Here is a 21,659-nt window from a genome sequence, read left to right as displayed (position 1 = left end):
CAGTAGGTTACAGAACGTAGAATGCCCACCGTGTTTTGCATAGACTGGTGTTTTGTTTTTCAATATAAAGTGTAGTACATTTTATGTTCAGCAGCCCAATTCTTGGCATACAAATTGTACCGATGCCTAAGTTGCATTGAGTGATCTCAACACACCAGAACATTCTAAAAACCTGCTAAAAGAAGACAGGCAGGTAGAGTGCAGTTAACTCATTTATTGCCACGGATGGAAAATTAAATATGCAAAAACCCAGTTGTCTAATGCCACAGACGTAAAATTATGTATTTTTTTTTTTTTTTACAATTATATTTATAATAAAGGGCTTTGCGCAACTCCTCAACAAGTAATTTAGACTTTGGGAAGGGTTTCAGTATGATAAATCAATACTACATGGCTGGCGTGGCTTTGATCGCAAGTCGAGCACGAAAACTTCCCATATCCGGTGATACCCCATCTGATGAGGTGGCACCAGAAAGGAGAATGACGGTGAGAATGTGGAGAAATGCCAACAGCCAACTCGACAACTGAACTTTTTAAAGCAAAAAAACATGCCAATGTCGCAACATCATTCTTGTCGGAAAAGAAATGGATGACGTTACGTGAACGCCAGGAGGGACCTGCGCTGTGACTGCGTGCATGTGGACAATTCCCTGAAACATTGACTGTCGATGTTGAGTTGGACTTTGGAGATCAATGAGCTTGAGTCAGATTCAAACGACTATTGTCCATCCGGATCATCCTGAGAGTAGCAGACGATCATCCCCTGAGCTCCCAGAAAGCCGCAAATGAGGTAAGAACTTGCTCACCTCAAAGATAACGACAAAAGTCCGAGTTGTTGTAATGTGCGTAAACAAGAATGACAGTTTGTCCCACAATAATATTCTACATATACAAATCATGCATCTTGTGATGTTTGTAATGTGTGTATGTACATATATGTGTGTCTATATTATTTTGTAACTTTCCTGTTCGCAAGCGCAACATCAATATTCCATGGTTATTGAACATAATTCTATAAATTGCAGCATTCCTAGACTTGTTAACAAGAAAGGTAGAAAAATATTTTTCTTCACTTCACACTACATCAATGTTTCTTTTTATGTTATTTATTATTATTATTTTATTTTTTTTTATCATTTGCAGAAGGTGCATCAAGCAGCTGCATCAAGTGAGGCTGTTGATGGCTGGAGATTGGGTTCACATTTATCTCAAAAAAAGGACTTTGAGAACAATGAATATGAACACACACTCACACACAAAGTTCAAAGTTCATGCAAAGCTCATGAATCAGTCTTGCAATAAATTTATTTTGCAATGGATGTCCTCTTTTTGTTTTGTTTGTGTTATATAGTTGGAAAGTAGTAGTAGATATTTGAGGTATCACAAAATCAAAAAATGTAAACAAAACTCGAATAAATAGCATTAATGTGAAAGTTCTGCTTGAAATACATCCTTTCACAAAAAACTCTTTTCCTCAGAGTTTTTTTCTTGAAGTATTTTCAAGAAGGTTGAAGGTGCAGAGGTGGTCCAAAAATATTCCACTGCTGTTTGCTAAAGCGTGGCAAAAGTTATAAATGTACTTTTTAAAAAATCTTTCTTTTGGTAGGTTCCTTGTTTATATAGCTACACAATTCAATGTTTGTAGGCCTTCAAAAACCAGTCAACATGGTCAAAATTGGCTGGCACCCGGCTCTCCCAATTTGAGAAAAACTATAAAATAAATGAGTTAACTGCCAATTTAACAACAAAGACGTTGCATACTACTGAAGCACTTTAAGCGTACGGTTTCACCTTAAGAGATAAACTATTACACCAAGCATATATGTACATTAGTGCTAATTGTTCAAATACAATAAAAGCTGGTTCGTCTTAGTGACTGGCTGAAAGGGGAGAATACATGCTGTGGATGCATCCCGTAGGTGTGTTCTTATTAAATCAGATTTAAATGTTTGTCAACATTTTACGGCTTATGTTGGAAAATAGATTTTTGTGTATGATACAAGAAGAATATTTTATTTTTCTGCTATTTCTTGACTATTTTTAATATTATTTATTATAAATAAATTAGCTTCTTGCGAATGATTTTTTGGGGGGTCCTTAATGTTCTACAATGTACTTGAAAGCACAACATGTTTCAGGACATTGAATGAGTATAGGGTTAAAAAAATAAAAACAATTCTTCAATGCTTGAACATAGCAAGGTTTTTTTTATTATTATAGTACAATACATATTATTTGGAGGCACCTTTGCAGAAAATAAAAGCTAAAAATTATCAACTAAATCAAAATATGAACATAAATATAAGTGAAGGGCACAATTCCAGTTAGAGGAAATATGCCAGTTAGAACGGGTGTGTGAGTATGTGTGTGTGTGTTTTGAGTTAGGATTTGAATTATGGTATGGATTCTAACTTTTTATGGGCGAGGGAGTTCCAGGGTCTGGGTACTGAGCAGCTGAAGGCTTAGGCCCTCGTACTGAGGCGTGACATGGGCATGGTTAGCAGTCCAGCAGTGGTTGGGCAGAGGGTGCGGGAGCCAGTTTTTCCATGAAGGAAGTCACAGAGGTCATTTGTCAAAAATAAAATAAAAATTTTATCCTGGCCCCGCTTTGCATGTTCTCCCCGTGTCTGCTTGGGTTTTCTCGGGGCACTCCAGTTTCCTCCCACATCCCAAAAACATGTGACACTCTAAATTGCCCCTATGTGTGAATGTGAGTGCAGCTGTTTGTCTCTTTGTGCCCTGCGATTGGCTGGCAACCAGTTCAGGGTGTACCCCACCTCCTGCCCGTTGACCGCTGCAATAGGCTCCAGCACTATCGCAACCCTCGTGAAGATAAGCAGCTAAGAAAATGGATGGATAGCTACACCAATATAAATGCAGTGTTTGTACACACATATAGAGCATCTTGGCATTTTGAAATTATCTTTTAGCCCTGTACAATCTTCTCATACTGACAGGACATTTTCCATTCGCATTACGAACATAAACATTTACAAATCATGCATTTATTTGAACTCTGTGTATGCCTTTATTTGTTAGTATTGTGTTGCAACCGAATATTGTAATCATTCAATGTAACTGTTGCACTTTGCCTGAACGATTTAGAGGAGACCTATGGCAACGGAGCGCTTGTCATGATGAACTTCTGTCTCCCCTGGGAAGTAAGTTCGCCAATAGGCCGATAGGTCATTCCTGAAGGGCATGCCTGCTCTTTTATGCATAATTTTAAAACCTATGTGTCTATGAACTCACAAATGTACATGAAACTGACAGTATCGATCCCTGACTGGTAAAAGAAGTCAGACTCAATGGGATTGATCTGTGCAAAGGTCTTTTCCCTTAGAAGAACACAGAAGGAAGATGTTGAAAGCAATGAAATGTTTGATTGTTGCTAGTCATATGCATGTTTCAATGCCAAATAGAAAAAGGTGAATATTAAAAAAAAAGGCAATTTGAGTTGGGGATGAAAAAGTACATTAAGGGGAAAAGAAAGATTGGTGTCAGCGATGAAAGAGTGAAAATCAGTGGTGTGTGTCAGTCAGACATACTTCACTGCTGCACCGAGCTGACATCGCACCAGGCGATTGCTGGTCAATACCGGAGTCCTCTCAGCCTATCAGCTCTTTCAAAAAGCCCTGAGCCACAGATGCATCGTGGGAAGTGTGGCCACAGGAGACCAACAGTGTTGCAGCACCATAAGGACACTGACACCACAGGAGGAGGAGAGCTCAGTAGTCAGAATATGAAGAGTGGGAGAGACAAAGTGAGAAAATCAGTAGATGAACAAGTTTGAGTTTGACACATTAAATGGAAATAGAATAAGAATTTGTGGCCCGCCATTATTATTTATACATATTTTGGAAAAGCATTTACATGCTTTTGAAATTTCCATTTTGAAGATCCAACGTTTCATCAAGTTCACATTGCAAGTGGAGGAGATTAAATTAAGAATATGTATTATCTTATTCATTTTAATGACTATTTGACACCGACATTACTTTTATTGGTAATATTAGCTTAACTACGCTACTAAAAGTAGTACTAGCAATAGCAGCAATTTGATTTTAACAGTTAATAAAAATGAAAACACTTCTCATCATTCTGAACTCCCAGCCACCCTGGCCCTGATTGCTAATCATGTGTTTGGATTGGGGCATCTCCAAACAACAGTCAAACATGGTGGTGGTCGTGTGATTGTCTGGGGCTGCTTCTTACTTCAGGACTCCGATGACTCGAGTTTGATAAAACCGAGATTTTTTCCTTTTTACCGGGGAATCCTGAAGGAGAATGTCCCCCATCAGTTTGTGACCTCAATATGGAAGACACTTCGGTTTTGGAGCAGGACAATGATCCAAAGCAAGTCTCTGAATGGTTTAAGATGAAAATGTTTTGGGGTGGGCTAGTAAAAGTCCACTTGACTCTGATTACAAAGGCCATTCAAGATTGAAAATCCTTCCCTTTTGCTGAATTAAAAGAAATTTGCTCGGAGGAGTGGGCCAAAATATCTCCACGGAGATGTGAAAGACCCTTTGCCAAATACAGAAAACGCTTGATTTCAGTTGTTGCTGCTGAAGCTTTCCAACTATTCTTTAGATTTCGGGGCAATTACCTTTTCACACAGGGCCCGGTAGCTTTGAATATTTTTTTTTTCTCTAAATAAGATAATTTTAAAAATTTGCTTCACTTTAACTTGGGTTTTCTTTGTATGACATGCACATTTGTTTGTTGAGGTTAAACTGTCTACTGTTGGGGGTGACGGAAGAGAGAAAATTAGAAAAGGGTGCAGATAATTTTTTATGGCACTTAATACTTTTTTCATCTAAATCACATTCCAAGATGACTATTAATGTTATCCAAATACAGAACAAACCTCAAAGACAAGAGAAAAGATATTATGTACAAAGTCCTCCGTGTTTTTTTTCTGTTCCCTTGATTCACCACCCACCCCGTCTGTCACATTTCATGTCTTCTGTCATTTATCGACTTTTGTTTTCTCACCCTTGCAATTCTTGTATTATTTTCCTTGCCACATAATGCTGTTACCATGACACTCGTGTCTCCTTACGCTCCATCTTTGGTGTTGTACTTCATATGGTCTTTATAGTCTGCACATTTTCTTTTCAACTGCTCTATAGGGGTCACCTTTCATTTTCACAGATTTACATTGTCCTTCTCTATGTGCATGCAACTTCCTCTTCACAGAATTAAAAGCCTAAACAGTTTGGATTTCTTCAGTTTTAAAAATGAACAAAGAACCAATGAATTTACATTATAAAGCGTAATTATGGTGTGTACAATAACTCCTGCCATGTTATCCGAGCCGTCATTGTCATTTGCATGATGGCAAGTGAAACCTTCTGCAAGTTGGCTTCGCTGTTTTTTAAATTTGTTTTCTGTATTTAGAAGACCTCTAAAATCCTGCAAGAGCAACAACAGCTGCCGCTCATAACGTTACCTCTTCACTCGTGATTAAGCTATTAACAAATTTGAAGCACTTCTTAGCAGGAGTGTTTTGAACAGCTGTATTGTAGAAACATAGCGTTTGTTGGTGACACGTGGTACACAAATCGGTTCCATCATTGGAAAGACTGGCGATTTGTTGCCTCATGTTTGTTCATTAAAGCTGAACCCACTGTTTCATATTAGTCAGTCTGCCAACACGGTACCTCCAGGTTTGCTTGGCGCCAAAAATAATATCAGGGGAGTGCATATACAATTTGAATTGAATATGTAATTTGTGTGCATTTACTCAAGTTGATGCGGCTTTATGTCCATGCAGACTAGTCCACCCAGACAACTGATGATCAAATAGAGAATAACGCAGCTGCATGCTATTAAAAATAAATGCAGAAGAGATTAGCTCTAATTCATCCCCTCTTCCCTTTTTGTCTTCTCCCTGGCATTTGGTTCCTCTGCCAGGTGTGCAATACAATCCTCCACACTCAGTATTTGTTCTTTGATAGCGAGGACATTGGACAGATGGCCTTCTTAGCATTTTCCCACAAAGTTGGTACAGTTTGGAACAGTAATGTTGTTAACAGGAAGAAGTGCAGGTAGGGCAGTGATAACTGTGCCAGTAAACACCAGAAGAATCCTTGACATTGGAACTGCTTGTTGTTGATGGTGTGTTCCAGACAAGACTTAAACCAGACTTAATTAATTCAGCTAGGTTGTGCAGCAAACGTCTTTGTGTCAAGATGGAAAATAGACTGTTTTGGGATAAGCAGGTGCAAAAATTGATGAAATATGAAAATGGCAGCTACTTTCTCTTATTAAAAAAATTGTCCAAAGCATTCTCATCAAAACTGTTTATTTGCAAATCATGTTCAATCTATATTTAAGTGGATACACTACAAATACAAATTTCATGTTCAAATTGATAAGCTTTATTGTTTTTGGAAAATAATCATTAATTTGGAATCTGATGGCTGCAACACGTTCCAAAAAAGCTGGGACTGGGCCATGGTTACCGCTCCGTTACAGCCCTTTTTCTCTTATCAGCTTTCAATAACCACATTTTAAATGAAAGACATGTCTTGGGTGGGACGGTGGAGCAGCTGTGGAGCATTGCCCTCACAGTTCTGTGGACCAGGGTTCAAATCGCTGCTCCATCCGTGTGGAGTTTACATGTTCTCCCCGTGCATATGTGGGTTTTCTCCTCTCTGGTCTAGTTTTGATTGTTTCATATTCTTTAAAGCCTGTTAGTTGTTTAGAACAAGCTGTGGGATTCAGATGTCAGTGGAGAACCCTCCCATATCGCACGCATGTATTAAATTGTCCTATTTATACTACATAGACGATAACCAATATGTATCAGGAAATGGCTTGCAGGCATGGACAGAGCATGGTATGCTCTAGTCACCAGTTAAGATATACAATACATTAATTGTCTGAGAAACAGTCAGTTCTGTTCTCTTCATTTTATATGACAGCCAATGCCAATACCAAATTTCAAGGTAAACTCAATTAATTATTGAGGGGCGCAAGCATAATGCTAATGGAATTGACTTAAAAGACTACAACAATATACATTTGCAAATATTAGGGAACAAACAAGACAACTGATGAAAGGCTCATTAATGTGTGATTTTCTCAGATGTCAAATAAATTATCAAGAGACTATGCTGATTGTTTGATTGAGTTAATCTGTGTTTACTGTGTAATGACCCTTTTTGACTCTGCTTTGGCAGCCTTTGATAAATGAGGCAGATTGTAAATGTCACTGTTATCAAGTGCTTTTCTCCCCTTGGTTGAGTCACTTGTCTCCAAGGCTATAATTGAAGTTGTTCCCATGCCACAGATTTTGTGTGTATACGTATGTGTTTGTGTTTGGATATACAGTATGTCACATTTTGTATGCATAAATCTCATTTGAGACTCATTATGCCCTTGCCTCAGCCACAAATTAGACCAATGCCAAATATTTGCTGCCCGACTAATGTTGTCATGTGTCACATTTCACTGTAATTGTGCTGCTCATGCATGATATTGATGAAGTTAGAAATGATCAACATTACATTTCGGACTTGTTTTACTTAAAATCAGTGTAGACAATGATTTTGGTTGTCAAAGCAATAGGAATCAATGTTGTATCATAAGTATAATCCTTTCATCAATGACTAATGGAGTTATTTTCCTTTTTTTTTAATTTTTTTCCAGAAAATAATTAAAACACAACCAAAGTGCTTGATGCATCTATTCACAGCCATCACAGTATATTTTGTTTAGAATGAATGTTTTAAAAGATTTATGAGTTTAAGAATGCTTTCCTAAAGGAATAAATGGTCAGACAGAAGAGTCTCATTTATGTATCATTCACCTTTTAAATAATCATTTTGAGGGTCATAACCATGTTATTAATGCATTATCTTCTATAGTTTACATTGAAATCAACAATTAATCGAGTGTTTATTAGAATTAATCCTCGTTAATCATCTGCTCAAAAATATAATTTCCATGATCCATTTTTTAGTTTATTATAACAAAGTTAAAAAAAACAGATTTTGAAAGTGCACCACAACCACCAACAACAAATAAATGGGGAAGGCACTACCTGTAAAACATTATTTCATTGATCATTCAAAAATGCCATGTTGACGTTACATGGAAGCAAATACAAAAAGATTCCGTTTATATTCAAAACTTTAACTATCTGTTAAGTATATAACCGATATAAAAAGTCTGATATGGCTGCATAGCATGGCTTATCACAAAAAAAGCCCATTCATTAAAATTAGAAAATAAAGAATTGAAAAAAAAAAATCTTCAGTAACAAGACCTCCTACATAGTCTGGTACCAACCAGACTGCTGTCCTCTCGTCAGAAGCAGAACGACCCAAGGGCTGGTAACATTCTTCAATCCTATCTGTATATTAGGCCTCTCGTTAGTGGGTGCAAGAGTCCCTTGGGGGTTCTGTGACTATGAAAATTTTGTCAATTTTCCCAAGAATGACCTACTATGCTATACTATCACCAAATGATTTGATGTGATTTGAACACACGTACAGGTCCAGATGCTAAAAAATGTCAATGTATCTGCATTTGTTGCGCAAATGGACTTTTATTTTATAGATGTCAAATAAGAAATAGCTGCTGCAAACTACAAAATAGGAGTGGGAAAATAATCTCTGATGGTGGAAGATGAGACAGCCTGTCTGAATATAATCGTGGCTCAGATAAAACCTTTGAACAATCTATATAGGATGTATTTGGACATGAACAAGAATTGTAAGAATCTGTGAAAGTGTTGTAAGTCGACTTAAGAGCATGTCAGTGGACCTTGAAAATCACATCATTGTACGTATTTAAATGGCCTAATTAAATTGATATCGAGCTACATTCCCGAGCCCTACTGTCAGATAATGCCATTCATATTTTTTAGTATGCAGAGCTATGCTAAGAACATCCAGCATATTCATTCAAAACTATCTGCACATGACAGCTCCATATTAAGTGGTGCCAACAGAATGTTAAAGAATCGTAAATGAGTTATGGATACAGTAAAACAATTGTTTAAGTCTGTATTTGCTGATTTGGTCCAATTAGTGGCAGCGAGCTAATACCTGGCCATCATTACAATGTAAAGCCAGCAAACAGACACTTGTTTTGTCTCGGGAGCACAAACAGCATTAGCATTCATTTGGTGTTGTTTATTTCTGATCACATGACAAGTCCAGTAATCATTGTGAGAGCATTATTTTGATTGTCTCAAGCTCTGAAGGGGAACGATTCTAACTAGCTGTCAAGCTGTTAAACGCTGCAGTGTGGTACAGTTAACTGTAATTAAAGCTAATGATTTATGATGCTGCTTGGTGATGGGCAGAAAGCATAAAATGATTTTCATCTGTGTCACGTGTACATGAAGACAGGCCAGCAAAGTATAACAATTGAGTACTGCAAAAGTATACAAACACTCAGTTGAGCAGAACTTAATTTCAGTTGGATGATAATTCACTTTGTGAGACCCATAGAGGATTGCTTCATGGACTCAGTATTGTGGTACCTCAATTTACGACTTTCAAGATAGCCCTAGTGGAATAGAAAACTGAACCATTAGGGTGAAACCAGTTAGTGAAGGAATGTCAAATGCAATCGCAGAGAAACAAAACACTGACACTTTTGGTCACAGACTGGACAGGACAAACATTTGCTGAACAAAGTAAAATGAAATGGATGTCTCCATCTATTGTTATCTTTGTTAATGTTTATTGTTCACACTGATATTTTCAATACAGCTTGGTTTTCACAGTTTTGAAGTGTTAAATTAACCATGGCGAATCGAGGCAAATAAAGTCATTTAGAACTGCCCCATCAAAACTAAGCATCATTATTTTTGTATGTTATCTTTGTAAATGAATATTTTTGGATACAGTTCTTGATTTTACAATGTGAACTATTTTTCTTTCTTTTTTTTTCACCCCACAAGCCACTCATGTGCAACCTTAGATTTGGTTAGATCATTTTCTCATCCACGATGTTGTATGGTACTTCATTACTACTAAAGTGTGGCGATAATCATATTAATATCTTGTTCAACTGACTTTGATGATGATACTGCACCGGGAGCTGAATGAATTCCCATATTACTCCAGTCCTTCTCACAGATTACAATGACCATGAGCCCTCAGGTTAAAATATGTATTCTAGTCAAAGCAAAATGATTCCCTCTTACTCTTCTCCTCAGTGATTGGGTGCTTTCATTAGATACGCTGTCGTCCATCACATAGTTTGTCCCTGTCGTTCTCTGGCTGTCTGCTTTCTATGCTCCTCACCATTACAGGAATTTCACTGATACCCATGATCCATGTCTACAATGGACTCACCTCACACTTTTTTTTCTGAATATTTTGCCCTATCAACTTCAGAATAATTAAAATTTTCTCCTTCCATGTCACACAATATTGTAGAGGCTCAACTAAATCAGCTCATTTTCACAAAGGACACAAAGCGACTTGAATGACCACATCTTTAGAAAGTCATGAATTTTCTCAATGTAAAACTCCTACAATTGTCACTAGAACCCTTTTTGCATATGTTTAAAGAATCAGTTTGTCTTTTTTTTTCCCAATTCTATGATGGTGGGAACAAAGATTGGATCCACTTTAGAAGCCGTAATTTACATAAACATTTGCTTGAGACAGACCACTCGGTGATGAAGGCTGAATAATGTTCACAAGATGTGTGGACAGTACAGTAGTGTGTGTGTGTTAGTGCTATTGCCAGTCTTATTGAGTACAGAGCTATGAGTGACTGGATTCATCAAGAGCTCTAATGGACAATATCAACATGCAAGCAAAGGGTCAAATGCATTAAAAGCAGATGCATTCAGTTGCATTTGTCCTCCTTTGGATGAAAGACCGTTACCTCAATTCCCCCAAAGAATTACAGTATGTTTAAAACAAGCACGCACTCAGATAATTGTTTATTTAGTTTTGGCATTTGAGTGACCTTATTTATCATGTAACCTGTGAATGGAATCATCATGATAAAATAACCCATAGTTGGACTAAGTGAATGTCATGCATGATAAATATTCCGCCACCCAAAGAAAACATTTTTGCACTGTTCTGTTTCACCCGAATCTTATTGTAGGTTATGTTGAATGTCACATGACCACAAAAGAATGACGACGACAAAATGGAGGGAGGCTTCTTGTGTAAGCAGTGATAACTATGATAAAAACAAGCTGATGACATGATAGTTTGAACTAAGACTTGCAAATATTTTCCAACGTCTACAGACAAAATGTACCTGCACAGTGGAACCACTTTTTAGATGACCTTGAGTTAAAGTGCGGGTGACATCCTTATAAACATTCTAAAATAGATATTGTAATGAAAAATACATATAACAGCATTCACTTCAATGTCTATACGAAAAAAAAAAAAGTGAGCGGAGAGCGCGTCATCCATGCACAAAGTTGCGCAATTGAGTGTCCCTCGACATCCAAGTGGTCGCCTTATTAGTCGCGTCATCTGTCCTTGACGTCATCATCACTTCCGCTGTTGAAAACGCGCAGCGCCTGCTACTATGGAAGCCGAACAACAGAGATATTCGCATTTTTCCAACGCCCCTTCTGACACGGAAACTCTTTTCGAAAAGGACACCACCACACAACCAAGTGAAGTTACCCGAGCAATATTACACTATTGTTTCGAGCCCTCAGGGCAATATTACACTATTGTTTCGAGCCATATTCAGATGATATGCCATCACGGCCAAACCGCATCCCATCCCGCCGAACGTGGCGCCTCAGCCGGTGTGCCTTATAAGGAGGGGGTGGAGCTGAGCTATGTTGCAGGCTGAGTGAGACATTGTTGGCTGGGCGACACGCACATCGACACATTTCCTACGTGGATCTTTTGTTACATTATGAGAGAGACCGATTACGTGGTCCGCCCCAAGCTATTTTTTTTTTTTAGTAGCTGTATACACACCTACCTGTTATTTGGAACCCACGAAGCTCTCGTCCTTTGCACCTGTGCAATCCATTTTTCACAACGAACAGGGTCTCTTTCAAACTTATGAAGGATAATTCCATTCTCCCGAGTGTTCAAGCAATGTCCAGCAATGCAATGAGCCAGCATTTTGGCTAACACGTAGGAACAACGAGCTACCTTCGCGGAGGTAAAACTCATGGAAACAAATGAGTCCACGAGGGGGCGCCTGTCCTTTACGTCACTTCCTGCTTCTTCTTAACAACAAATTCCTGAGAGGATTTTCATGGTGGGAGTTACAAAAGCTGTATAAGTCAAAATCATGTTTTGTGGTGAAAAAACATATGGGACCATATTGGCTGTGAGTTTTTCCATTAATATACCAAAAATCATCTGTTTGACGACACTTGAGCTTTAAAGTCACATACTGTCTGGACAATAAATTTGTCCAAAAAGACAGTAGTTTCCAGCTGTCACTTAAACTGGCACTCAGTTAGTCCCAGAAATGGCTCCTGTCTACTGGTGCTGTGGCACATTATAGGCAGGGACTGGGGCACGCGGTTTTCTTCTTCACAGACATACTGTACAATATGGCGAGAGTCAGCCGATAGATATTGCATTGCCTACATGGTGGCCGTGTTGAATGTGGTGACATTGCATAAAAAGCAGTTCACTGACATATGGTGGCTATGTTGCTTGTGTAAACATTTACTGGGATTATATTAACATGGCAGCCATAATGGCAGACGGTCTAACTATAGTCATATAGATTTCTGCACAGTGAATGCACACTTGACTTCAAGAGTTGTACGTCACATGAGTCAGTGGAGTCTGGAAGATGCAATTTTTCATACAGTAACTTTTTTTTTGTCAAGCCTTGTTTTTTATTTCCTATTTGGAAATAGGAGGCACACTAATTCCTCATGGCTCATGAAAGCAACCTTGCCTTGCGTCACAAGTAGAACAGTGTCACCATTAGGGGGATTGGGGTGATATGTTTGGATAAAATATATGTTTTCTCACATTTTCAAACTTTTTTTAATATTTACAACAACTTTGTACTGTTTTGGGGGATTTAATGCATGAAAAAAGTAGAAAACACCAAAAAAGTGGCACAGTGGTCTCAATGATTGTGGAGCATTGGTCTCAATGATTTGTGGTCCGGGGTTCAAATCTCGACCCCACCTGTGTGAAGTTTGTGTGTTCTCCCCGTGCTTATGTGAATTTTCAACGGGCACTCCGGTTTCCTCCTACAGCTCAAAAAACATGCACTAATTGGAGACTCTAAATTGCCCTTTAGGTGTGATTGTGAGTGCAAACAAGCGGCTCAGAAAATGGATGGATGGACGGCCACCCACCCATATTGGAAAAATGAAGTTCCACTTTATTTTTTATCTATATGACAACATGTGATATACACTGTTTTTAAATTGGAAATTGCCAGGATCAGTGTACATGGAACTGTATGATGAGTGAAGGTTTTCTTCACATTATCTTGGATTTTTTTAGTCTACATCTCCTCAGGTAAGTGCTCAATTATTTCTTGCCATTTGCAAGACAATTGTGAAAAAAGTTTCTTCAGGGGTGCAAATTGTAGATAAAATTTGCCAGTTGACTACAAATGAAAATGTCTGCTAATAACCTCAAAACCTGGCCTATTCTGAGAAATAATAATAAAAAGTACATCTTCCATTATTAAAACCATTTTCAGCTAGTCTCAGCTAGGTTATTGAAGCACCTTTTATGACTAATGCCATTTATTTTCTGATTTCAATCCTCTTCGAGGATCCAAATCAATCCCGTACTTTAGCAAATCAAGAAAAAAAAAAACAAATTTGCTATAAAATGGCACTGGCGCCAAAGCTAACAATCACAAATTGTTTTTAATGACAGGCCATCCCACAAAAGTGTCTCCTCACTAACAGTTATGTACATGTATACACACTCATACAAACACAGAAAATTACACACATTGGCAAACACACACTTCCATAATGACTTTTATCAGGGGAGCTGCATGTAATGTGATGGATGACTGCAAACTAGAGCATAGTATCAACCGGATACATGCAGGCCCCCTTGTGTAACTTATTTTTCTGAGATATAGCATGTGAAGCGTGAACCCCAAAAGATGAGATGTGTTAACTTTTTAGAGTCACACAACAGCCCACATTCTTTGTCAAAACATATGAAAAAAAAAAAAACATTTATATGCAATTGTATTTATTTCATGTTCCTAGTCTGCCCTTTTCACTGCTCTCCTACTAATCAGTCATGCTTTATAATCCTTTTGTCTTTCAAGGTCTTCCCTTTGTTTAAACATGGTTTAATAATTCAATTTCCTCCTATAATTCTTACATTTACCCCTGTAGGTTAGCGCTGATTTACTCTGTCTGTAAGTGCATTAAAACACTGCTTTTGAATGCACAATGCATACAAAGCTCAGTACCACTACAAAGACAATTACACACACACACACACACACACACACGCCCTCCCCAAGAAAGTGTATACTCTGCAGCAATATGCTCACTTACCACATTCTATCCACTTGCACAATCATTTATGAATAAAACACCAATTTCTGGACCCTCATAAAGTACCTTCATGGAGGAGTCACTCCCCCAACCTTCCCAAAGAAAAAAGAAAAAAAAAATGGTTGTACATAGTTTTCCTTGTCAATGAGTAACCCCGCTGAAGGACAGCCAGGGTGCCCCGTGGGACAGTTGTCCCATTCCACCCCAGTTTGATGCCTCTGGCGATTTGAAACAATCTCCCTTTACAGAAGATAAATGGTCAGTTTGATGGACGCCCAAGGCACACCAACTATTTTACAGTTTTTCATTTTGAGGTTGTTGTTCATACATAAAGGTGTTCGTAATACTTGGACTACCGAACATCCCTGCATTGCCATCATTTTAATACACTGTAAATCTTTCTTTAGATGGATTTTGTTTGTACAGGTGTGGCTCATGTCCCAGACCATTGGCGCAGAACAATACTATACACAATATATTGAATCGCTTTGAATGAGAAGGACATTGATCTGATTAAAATGTGGCACAACATTGCCTCTCCACATTTGTCATCATATCAAGTAACAAACATGTTATTGGGTTTCTAGTTATGAACTAACTGAGATAGATTTTCGTGTCTGCTCCAGACTATTGCACCAATCTATCTTTCTTTGGCTTCATGTAGATTGCTCTAGCACGGGACTAGGCTATCCACTCATGGGATTACAAAGTGATTGGATGTTTCATCTGTAATCACTGCTCATGGGATGTTAATTGTGTGGATTGACAGGCTGTGTGATGCATTGGAGCAGTAGATGTGTGGAAAAATTCTCTCTGAAGTAGAGAGAAAATATCTTCTTGGATTGTCACAGCTACTTTTGTTATGGCTGGGTTTTTCAAAAATAATTGTTAGTATAATAATTATTTGAGTTAGAATGTTACATCCCTTATGCAGGCTTCTTCGTTTGCTTTACTCTCTCAGGCCTCCTGGAGTTTTCTCCCATCCTTCGATACTTCATCTCAGGTATGTTTACAACAACAAGGATGTAGGCCATGTGATTCGTGAATAGAAGTGTAATAGAAGTTAGTTCTTAGCGCTATTAAATAGCGAAATCTCTTTGTGTGTGTGTGTTTTTTTTTTTTTTTTTAAGTGGGCGGAAGACAACCGAAGAAGAAGGCAACTGGTAATATTTATATGATGTATTGCATTATTTGGTTGTGTACTGTAGTTGGTTAGAAGCTTGGCAAACTTTAGCTAGGTATATAGAGAAAATTGTTTGTTGTGGCTGTGTGTAGAAATGAATTCATTTTACTACTCCCAAGTTTTCTGAGAGTCCCCGACTCCATGCGTCTGCTCACTTCCGAAGTTTTTTTTTCTTTTTTTTTCCGCCAAGCCTTTAAAGAGCAGACGGGGAGATCAAGCAGATGAATTTCATCACTTTAAGTCTTCTCTTTCTGATTGCTCCTGATGAGTCACAGTTGACCGAGTCACGCAGCTGCGTGATTTTCAGTGCACTCATTCACATCGTATGCCACCACCATGACAGCTCCTTTTTGCCGGTCTCATCCAAACTTGTCTTTCTTTCGCCTTCCTCACAAACTGCTAATGAAATGAAACACAACAGTTTATCCCTCTGATCCCTCTATCCCAACAGCTGATGGTGAGAGATTGCATCCACAATACTCTGTTAATTAGTATAGAGAATAAATTGGTTGAGCATGCCTTTTCTCTTAATTGCTTTTTCTTCAGTTTGGATTTAATTGGGCTGCAGTACTTTGCTATTGATCTCCTTTGATGTGCTTTAATTTGGATAATTTTATATATTTATTTTAGATAAGCAATTTCAGTTTGTCTTGAATAGGGCGGGGGATCAGTTGGTACAGTACTAGGCAACATAGCTGGTACTACTGTAGATGGCATTTTATTCAATTAACCTTCCAATCCTGCATGCAGAGATTACTAGGTAAAACAATTTTGACCAGGAGACAGCATTAAAACACCATTACCGTGACACCAACACTTTGAGCAACACACATCTTTTGAGTGCAAATGAGGACCCATAAAGTCAGAGACCAACACTTTTTTTCCAAGATGTTCACAATAAGCATAAAGAACAACACACACAGCATCCCTTCCAGCAGCTTTGTAGTTTGTGACTGATTCATACTGTGTCAACTCATCTCACCCGAGTGCAATAGCACTCAAGCAATAGCAATAAAAAATAAAAATAGCAATAGCCTCCATAGTTGTATAATTAGTTTGCCTCTATGTGTGATCGTAGATTTGTATGCTGGGTTGGCGTGTTGGTTTGTGTAAGTGCTCGTGTGAATCGCACCATTTAACACTTTTACTGCTGCTACCCACCTCAGCCCTTCATTCCACCTGTGTAACTGCTGTGTCTCCCTCGCAGGGGGGAACTTTACCCTGGCTGAACTGGGAGTATGCGATCAAACACCTGCTCCTCATCCCGCCACTGTCCCATACTGTTCTGAACTGGGGCTCCTCCAAAGGGGTTATTCCCTCAGCGCCGGCTCTGATGCAGACTCTGATCCAGACGGCCCCCTGTCACCGGACAGAGCCATCCAGCTTTGGGCCGGAGGAGGAAGGGTAAAGTCCCGTCGCAGCTCCGGAGTGTCAAGTCATGAAAACTCTGCCCTGACCCTCACCGACTCTGAGAATGACAAGTCTGACGACGAATCAGGTAGGACTTCTGGAGGGATCATACGAGAAACTGATCAGAGAATATTTAGACCCCTTTTTCTTTCGCCTGGACTGTAATTGGTGACATGATGGCGACTCAACTTTTCCTCTGATGCTCACCTCATAGTGAAGCTCAACATCGATTGATGTCTCAAAACTGCAATCAATCGCCACCAAAATGTAGTTGGCATTCTCTACTAATGGCTGCTTCAACCTCTGAAAATATCAGATAATGTGATTGTCACACACCTGCAATCAGTCGTCACCCACATTTATTTACATCTCTAGGTATGCCGAAATTCAACCTCTGAAAATATCAGAATGATGATGATAAAATATTGTATACAACAGTGACATTGAGAAAATGCATTACTAACATTTTTTTCTCCATGTATATTACATTTAAGCAAGATTAACTGACTGAATTTGTACACTTTCTATAGCCTAGGGTAATATCATTAGAAAAAGGTTTTAAATCCACCGTACCTGCTCAGATCCCGATGTTGGCAGGATCCGCATTCTTTAACATCGTTTGAAGTCCCTGCCCTAAATTAGTCATCCTCATATATTGCCACATATTTAAAAAAAAAAGCGAGCATCAATCTGTAAAATGGAATATACTCTTCTATCGCACACTTCAAAAGGTTTAAATTTTTAACAGATTTTGCCCAATTTTGCAAGCAGAGTCTATGCTGATGACTGCTGGGGGGATGTAAAATAAGGCTCGGTGTAGCCTTAAGCATTTGTACATTACTGTACATAAAATTGTGAAGCATATAGTTTAATTACTTATTTATTTATTTTTTTTCAAACCTGCTCTTTTCTCACTGAATATCAGAGGTGTGCCAGTACTGCAACATAAAATGTTTTTTTTTTTTTTTGTGGACTGGCATCATGTTACTACATGGTATGATTTGGCAAACATAACATACCGTAACAGGTAATGAAAAGCTACAGGTATGCAAATGTTGCAGCCCTACCTGTCAACCTCCGATCTGTGGCACTCCAATAACTAATTATTGTGTTTTGTATTGCATTGACATCACTTTTAAATTTGATATCAGTCTATGGGTTGGCATTTGTGGGATTTCAAGCATGAGGGTTGAGGTGATAGATATGCTTCTGTTTTTGAGTACTAGAGATTTGAGGGAATATTGAAACACAGTTTGTCAGCTTTGTGTATCTTAACGCTGCATCTCATAAGGACAGTCTATAAATATGAAAATGGATTTGATTTGTTTCTTCAATGTATTTCTGTTGCATTACGCCCTTCTTCTTCACCCTCAGAATTGCTGAGCGCTCCCCACTCACATTTTAGTGAGCCAAAACGTAATTTAGTATTTTTAGAAGAAAACTAAAATTGAATGGTTTTTGAAGTAAGCCCGAGTTTCTCCTGAGGGTATCATCTTCTTCCAGCAACTTGGTTTATTGCAAAGATCCAATTTCCTTGTTAATCCTGAATCCATGTCACATGAGATTGTCAGATCTGTCAATAGAGGTTAATGAAAAGTGGATAGAAGAAACAAATAACGGCCCAATTAATTACATATTCATAAGATGGCTGGATAGATGTGCTTAAACCTCTCTCTGACTGCAGGACCTCCAAATATGAGAGTTGTGTCAACTGATAAAACTGCTCACCATCCATTAAATGCATCATGAAATACCTTACCTGAGATACACCTCTCATCCCAATGTCTGATAATTGGTTTGTGGTTAATTACCAAACTAATCTCCAAACCACAATATCTGCTTTAGAGGCTGCCCACGCTCTCTCTGTCTAACCCTTTTGAGACTTTTAAAATAAGGTTTTAATGTGGCAGTAAATTATGATTATCATCTGTAGGCTGTAAGATGTGTGTCTTATAGTTATGATTTTTTTTTCTTGTACAGTACTTCAAACGTAGGGATTGGAGGAATAAATTGATTCTTAGATACTTACGATGCAGATGTAACTAGTTCTGAATCAATGAAGTTTTCAATAATCGAAGATTAAATAACATAGCTTAATACTATTGGAGTGAAAAAAATTATATATGCACTCATTCTCATGCACACACAACAGTCAAATCACACAATGTGGGAGAGCAGATCATATATCAACCATAATGAATTCATATTCACTGTAACTGCGTAATAACTATTCGTGGACTCCTGGGCTTTGTAAAATAATTTCAATACATAAATAAAGTTGTGTATAATTACAAAAAAAATTGATAACCATCGCAAACAATAAGTGATTTGGGTTTCGAGTATATATTGACACCCCCCCCCAAAAAAAAAGAAATGCTAATACATGAAAAAACAAAAAAGAAACAACCTATGACAAGGGCATTTTTACCACTGCCTAATATCACCTTTCCTTTTATCCATCCGACTGTCCATCCATCCATCCATTGTCCAAACCGTTTATCCTCATAAGGATAGCGGGAGCGCTGGAGCCTATCCTAGCTAACATCAGGCAAAAGAAAAAGTACACCCTGAACAGGTCACCAGACAGTCCCAGGGCAGAGATCGATACCATCACTAAGTGGGAGTTGATCCCAAGATGCGCTCACCAATGTCAGGTGTGTGCACCATTATACCATCAGTGACCTCCTTTCCTTTTAACAACTCTTAATTAGCATTATGGAACTTAAAATACAGTTAAAGTAGAACTAAGCTGGTCTAAAATGTGGCATGTAAATTTGACACACCACTGTAACGGTAATGTTAACAAGCCTGGAAAATTGGAATGAATAAAACAAATCACCAGGTGTATAAAATGAGGTTTCAAAATTCAAATAATAAGGGCCAGCTCTCAGACACTCTTGAGTGTGTCGAATGGATGCGTCAACAGGAGTCAGACATACTGCTTATATAATGTAAAATTATATTACGTGGCTCAACTTAAAACCTGAATAGTTATTGAGGACTGTGATCATAAAAATCATCCCACGATTCAATTTAACCTCTTTGTTGGTAACATAATGTCACAGCCTAACCCGGCTCCTGACAACAGCAGGACGGTAGGAGGAAACCCAGGTACTTTGTAGTTAGACAGTCGGCGCTTCCCTATTCCCTTGTATCAAGCTACCCTCGAAGTCATGTTGTCTCTGGTGGAAGTTTACAAAATTATCCGTCATGAAATACGCAGTGCAGAGTTGGCTCGTGGTAATGTTGATACTCATCTCACCTGCCACGTGTCTTAAAAAGTCAATCCATTACTTTCGTATCACTAATAGCAAGTTAACCACAAAGCTGTGTTTTCTCTGGTGCAAGTTTACAAAATGACAGTAAAATCTCCTGGCAGGACAGTCAAGTGCTCATACACTTTTACAACAAAGTATACTGTTGTAACATGTGCAGAAGGTGGTTTGGTATTGTCTGAGATAAGCAATTGCTTGGATGGCAGCATGTTGCTCCAAAAACCTATATGTACCTTTCAGCATTAAAATACTGTACCTTCACAGATGGGCAAGTTACCCATTCCATTAGCATTAACATACCGCTATACCATTACAGATGCAGGCTTTTGACCTTTGTGCTGATAACATTCTGGATGGTACCTTTATTCTTTGTCTCAGAGGATACCACGCCCGTGATTTCCAGAAAAAAATTGAAATATGGACTCGTCAAACCACAGTACACTGTTCCGATTTGCGTCAGTCTATCTAAGACGAGCTCGGGCCCAGCAAAGCAGATGACATTTCTGGAAAATGTTGATGGCTTTCGCTTTGCATGTTAGAGTTTTAACTTGCATCTGTAGATGTAGCAGCAAACTGTTTAAACTGACAGTGATTTTTTGAACTGAAGCAATATCCTAGAAATAATTGGGCCAGTTTTTAACGCAGTGCCGCCTGAGGTATCGAAGATGATGGGTATTCAGCGTTGGTTTTCGGCTTTGCCGGTTACATACTGATATTTCTCTCGATTCTCTGAATCTTTTGATGATAGTATGAGCCGTATGAGATGAAATACCTAAATTCCTTACAATTGTACATTAATAAACGTTTTTAAACTGTTGGATTATTTGCCCATGTAGTTGTTTACAAAGTGGTAAACTTCGCTCAGCTTGTCACGGACCGATCTGCCAAATCAGCAAAGAGGATTGGCGACCCTTGTAATGGCATGAAAGACTGGGTAAGGCAGCATTTGCGCCCTGCTGCATTTTTAGCCTGCCACAGATAGAGGAAATAGTATATGTTCATTATGTATTAAAATGATTGCTTTTTATTAAAGAATTTTCATTTTACTGGCATGATGTGCAAATTTGTCAGCAGAGCAAAAACCATGTGAGGGAATATAGTCCGAAAATCATTGTGACATTGACCCTGAGGGGGAAAATGTAAAACATCAGTTTAAGTACTCCTAAAGGGAAGTATAATTACTGTAGGTAACATTTAAAATATTTTGATGTTTCCTAAAATAAATTCTTGCTTGGAAAATGATACTGTTGAAAAAAAAAAAACATCACATTTATAATGTAGCACGGGTGTCTGATTGTGGGGTGTAGGGGGAGCCTCC

At 38.4% G+C, this 21,659-nt stretch overlaps 1 protein-coding gene across 1 annotated transcript in view; it reads left to right on the top strand.

The window, feature by feature from the left end:
* The window catches only part of tenm2a (teneurin transmembrane protein 2a), a 336,697-nt gene that overhangs the window by 178,573 nt on the left and 136,465 nt on the right, over positions 1-21,659 (top strand). The window contains exons 7-9 of the mRNA XM_061834544.1: positions 15,435-15,476; positions 15,604-15,636; positions 16,864-17,154. Coding sequence (XP_061690528.1) covers positions 15,435-15,476; positions 15,604-15,636; positions 16,864-17,154 — 366 coding nt within the window. The remainder of the gene's footprint in view (positions 1-15,434; positions 15,477-15,603; positions 15,637-16,863; positions 17,155-21,659) is intronic.

Source organism: Syngnathoides biaculeatus, chromosome 11 (assembly GCF_019802595.1).
Source record: "Syngnathoides biaculeatus isolate LvHL_M chromosome 11, ASM1980259v1, whole genome shotgun sequence".
Classification (NCBI taxonomy): domain Eukaryota; kingdom Metazoa; phylum Chordata; class Actinopteri; order Syngnathiformes; family Syngnathidae; genus Syngnathoides; species Syngnathoides biaculeatus.
The sequence above is the reverse complement of the archived record's forward strand: the minus strand, read 5'-3'. Positions and strand labels throughout refer to the sequence as shown.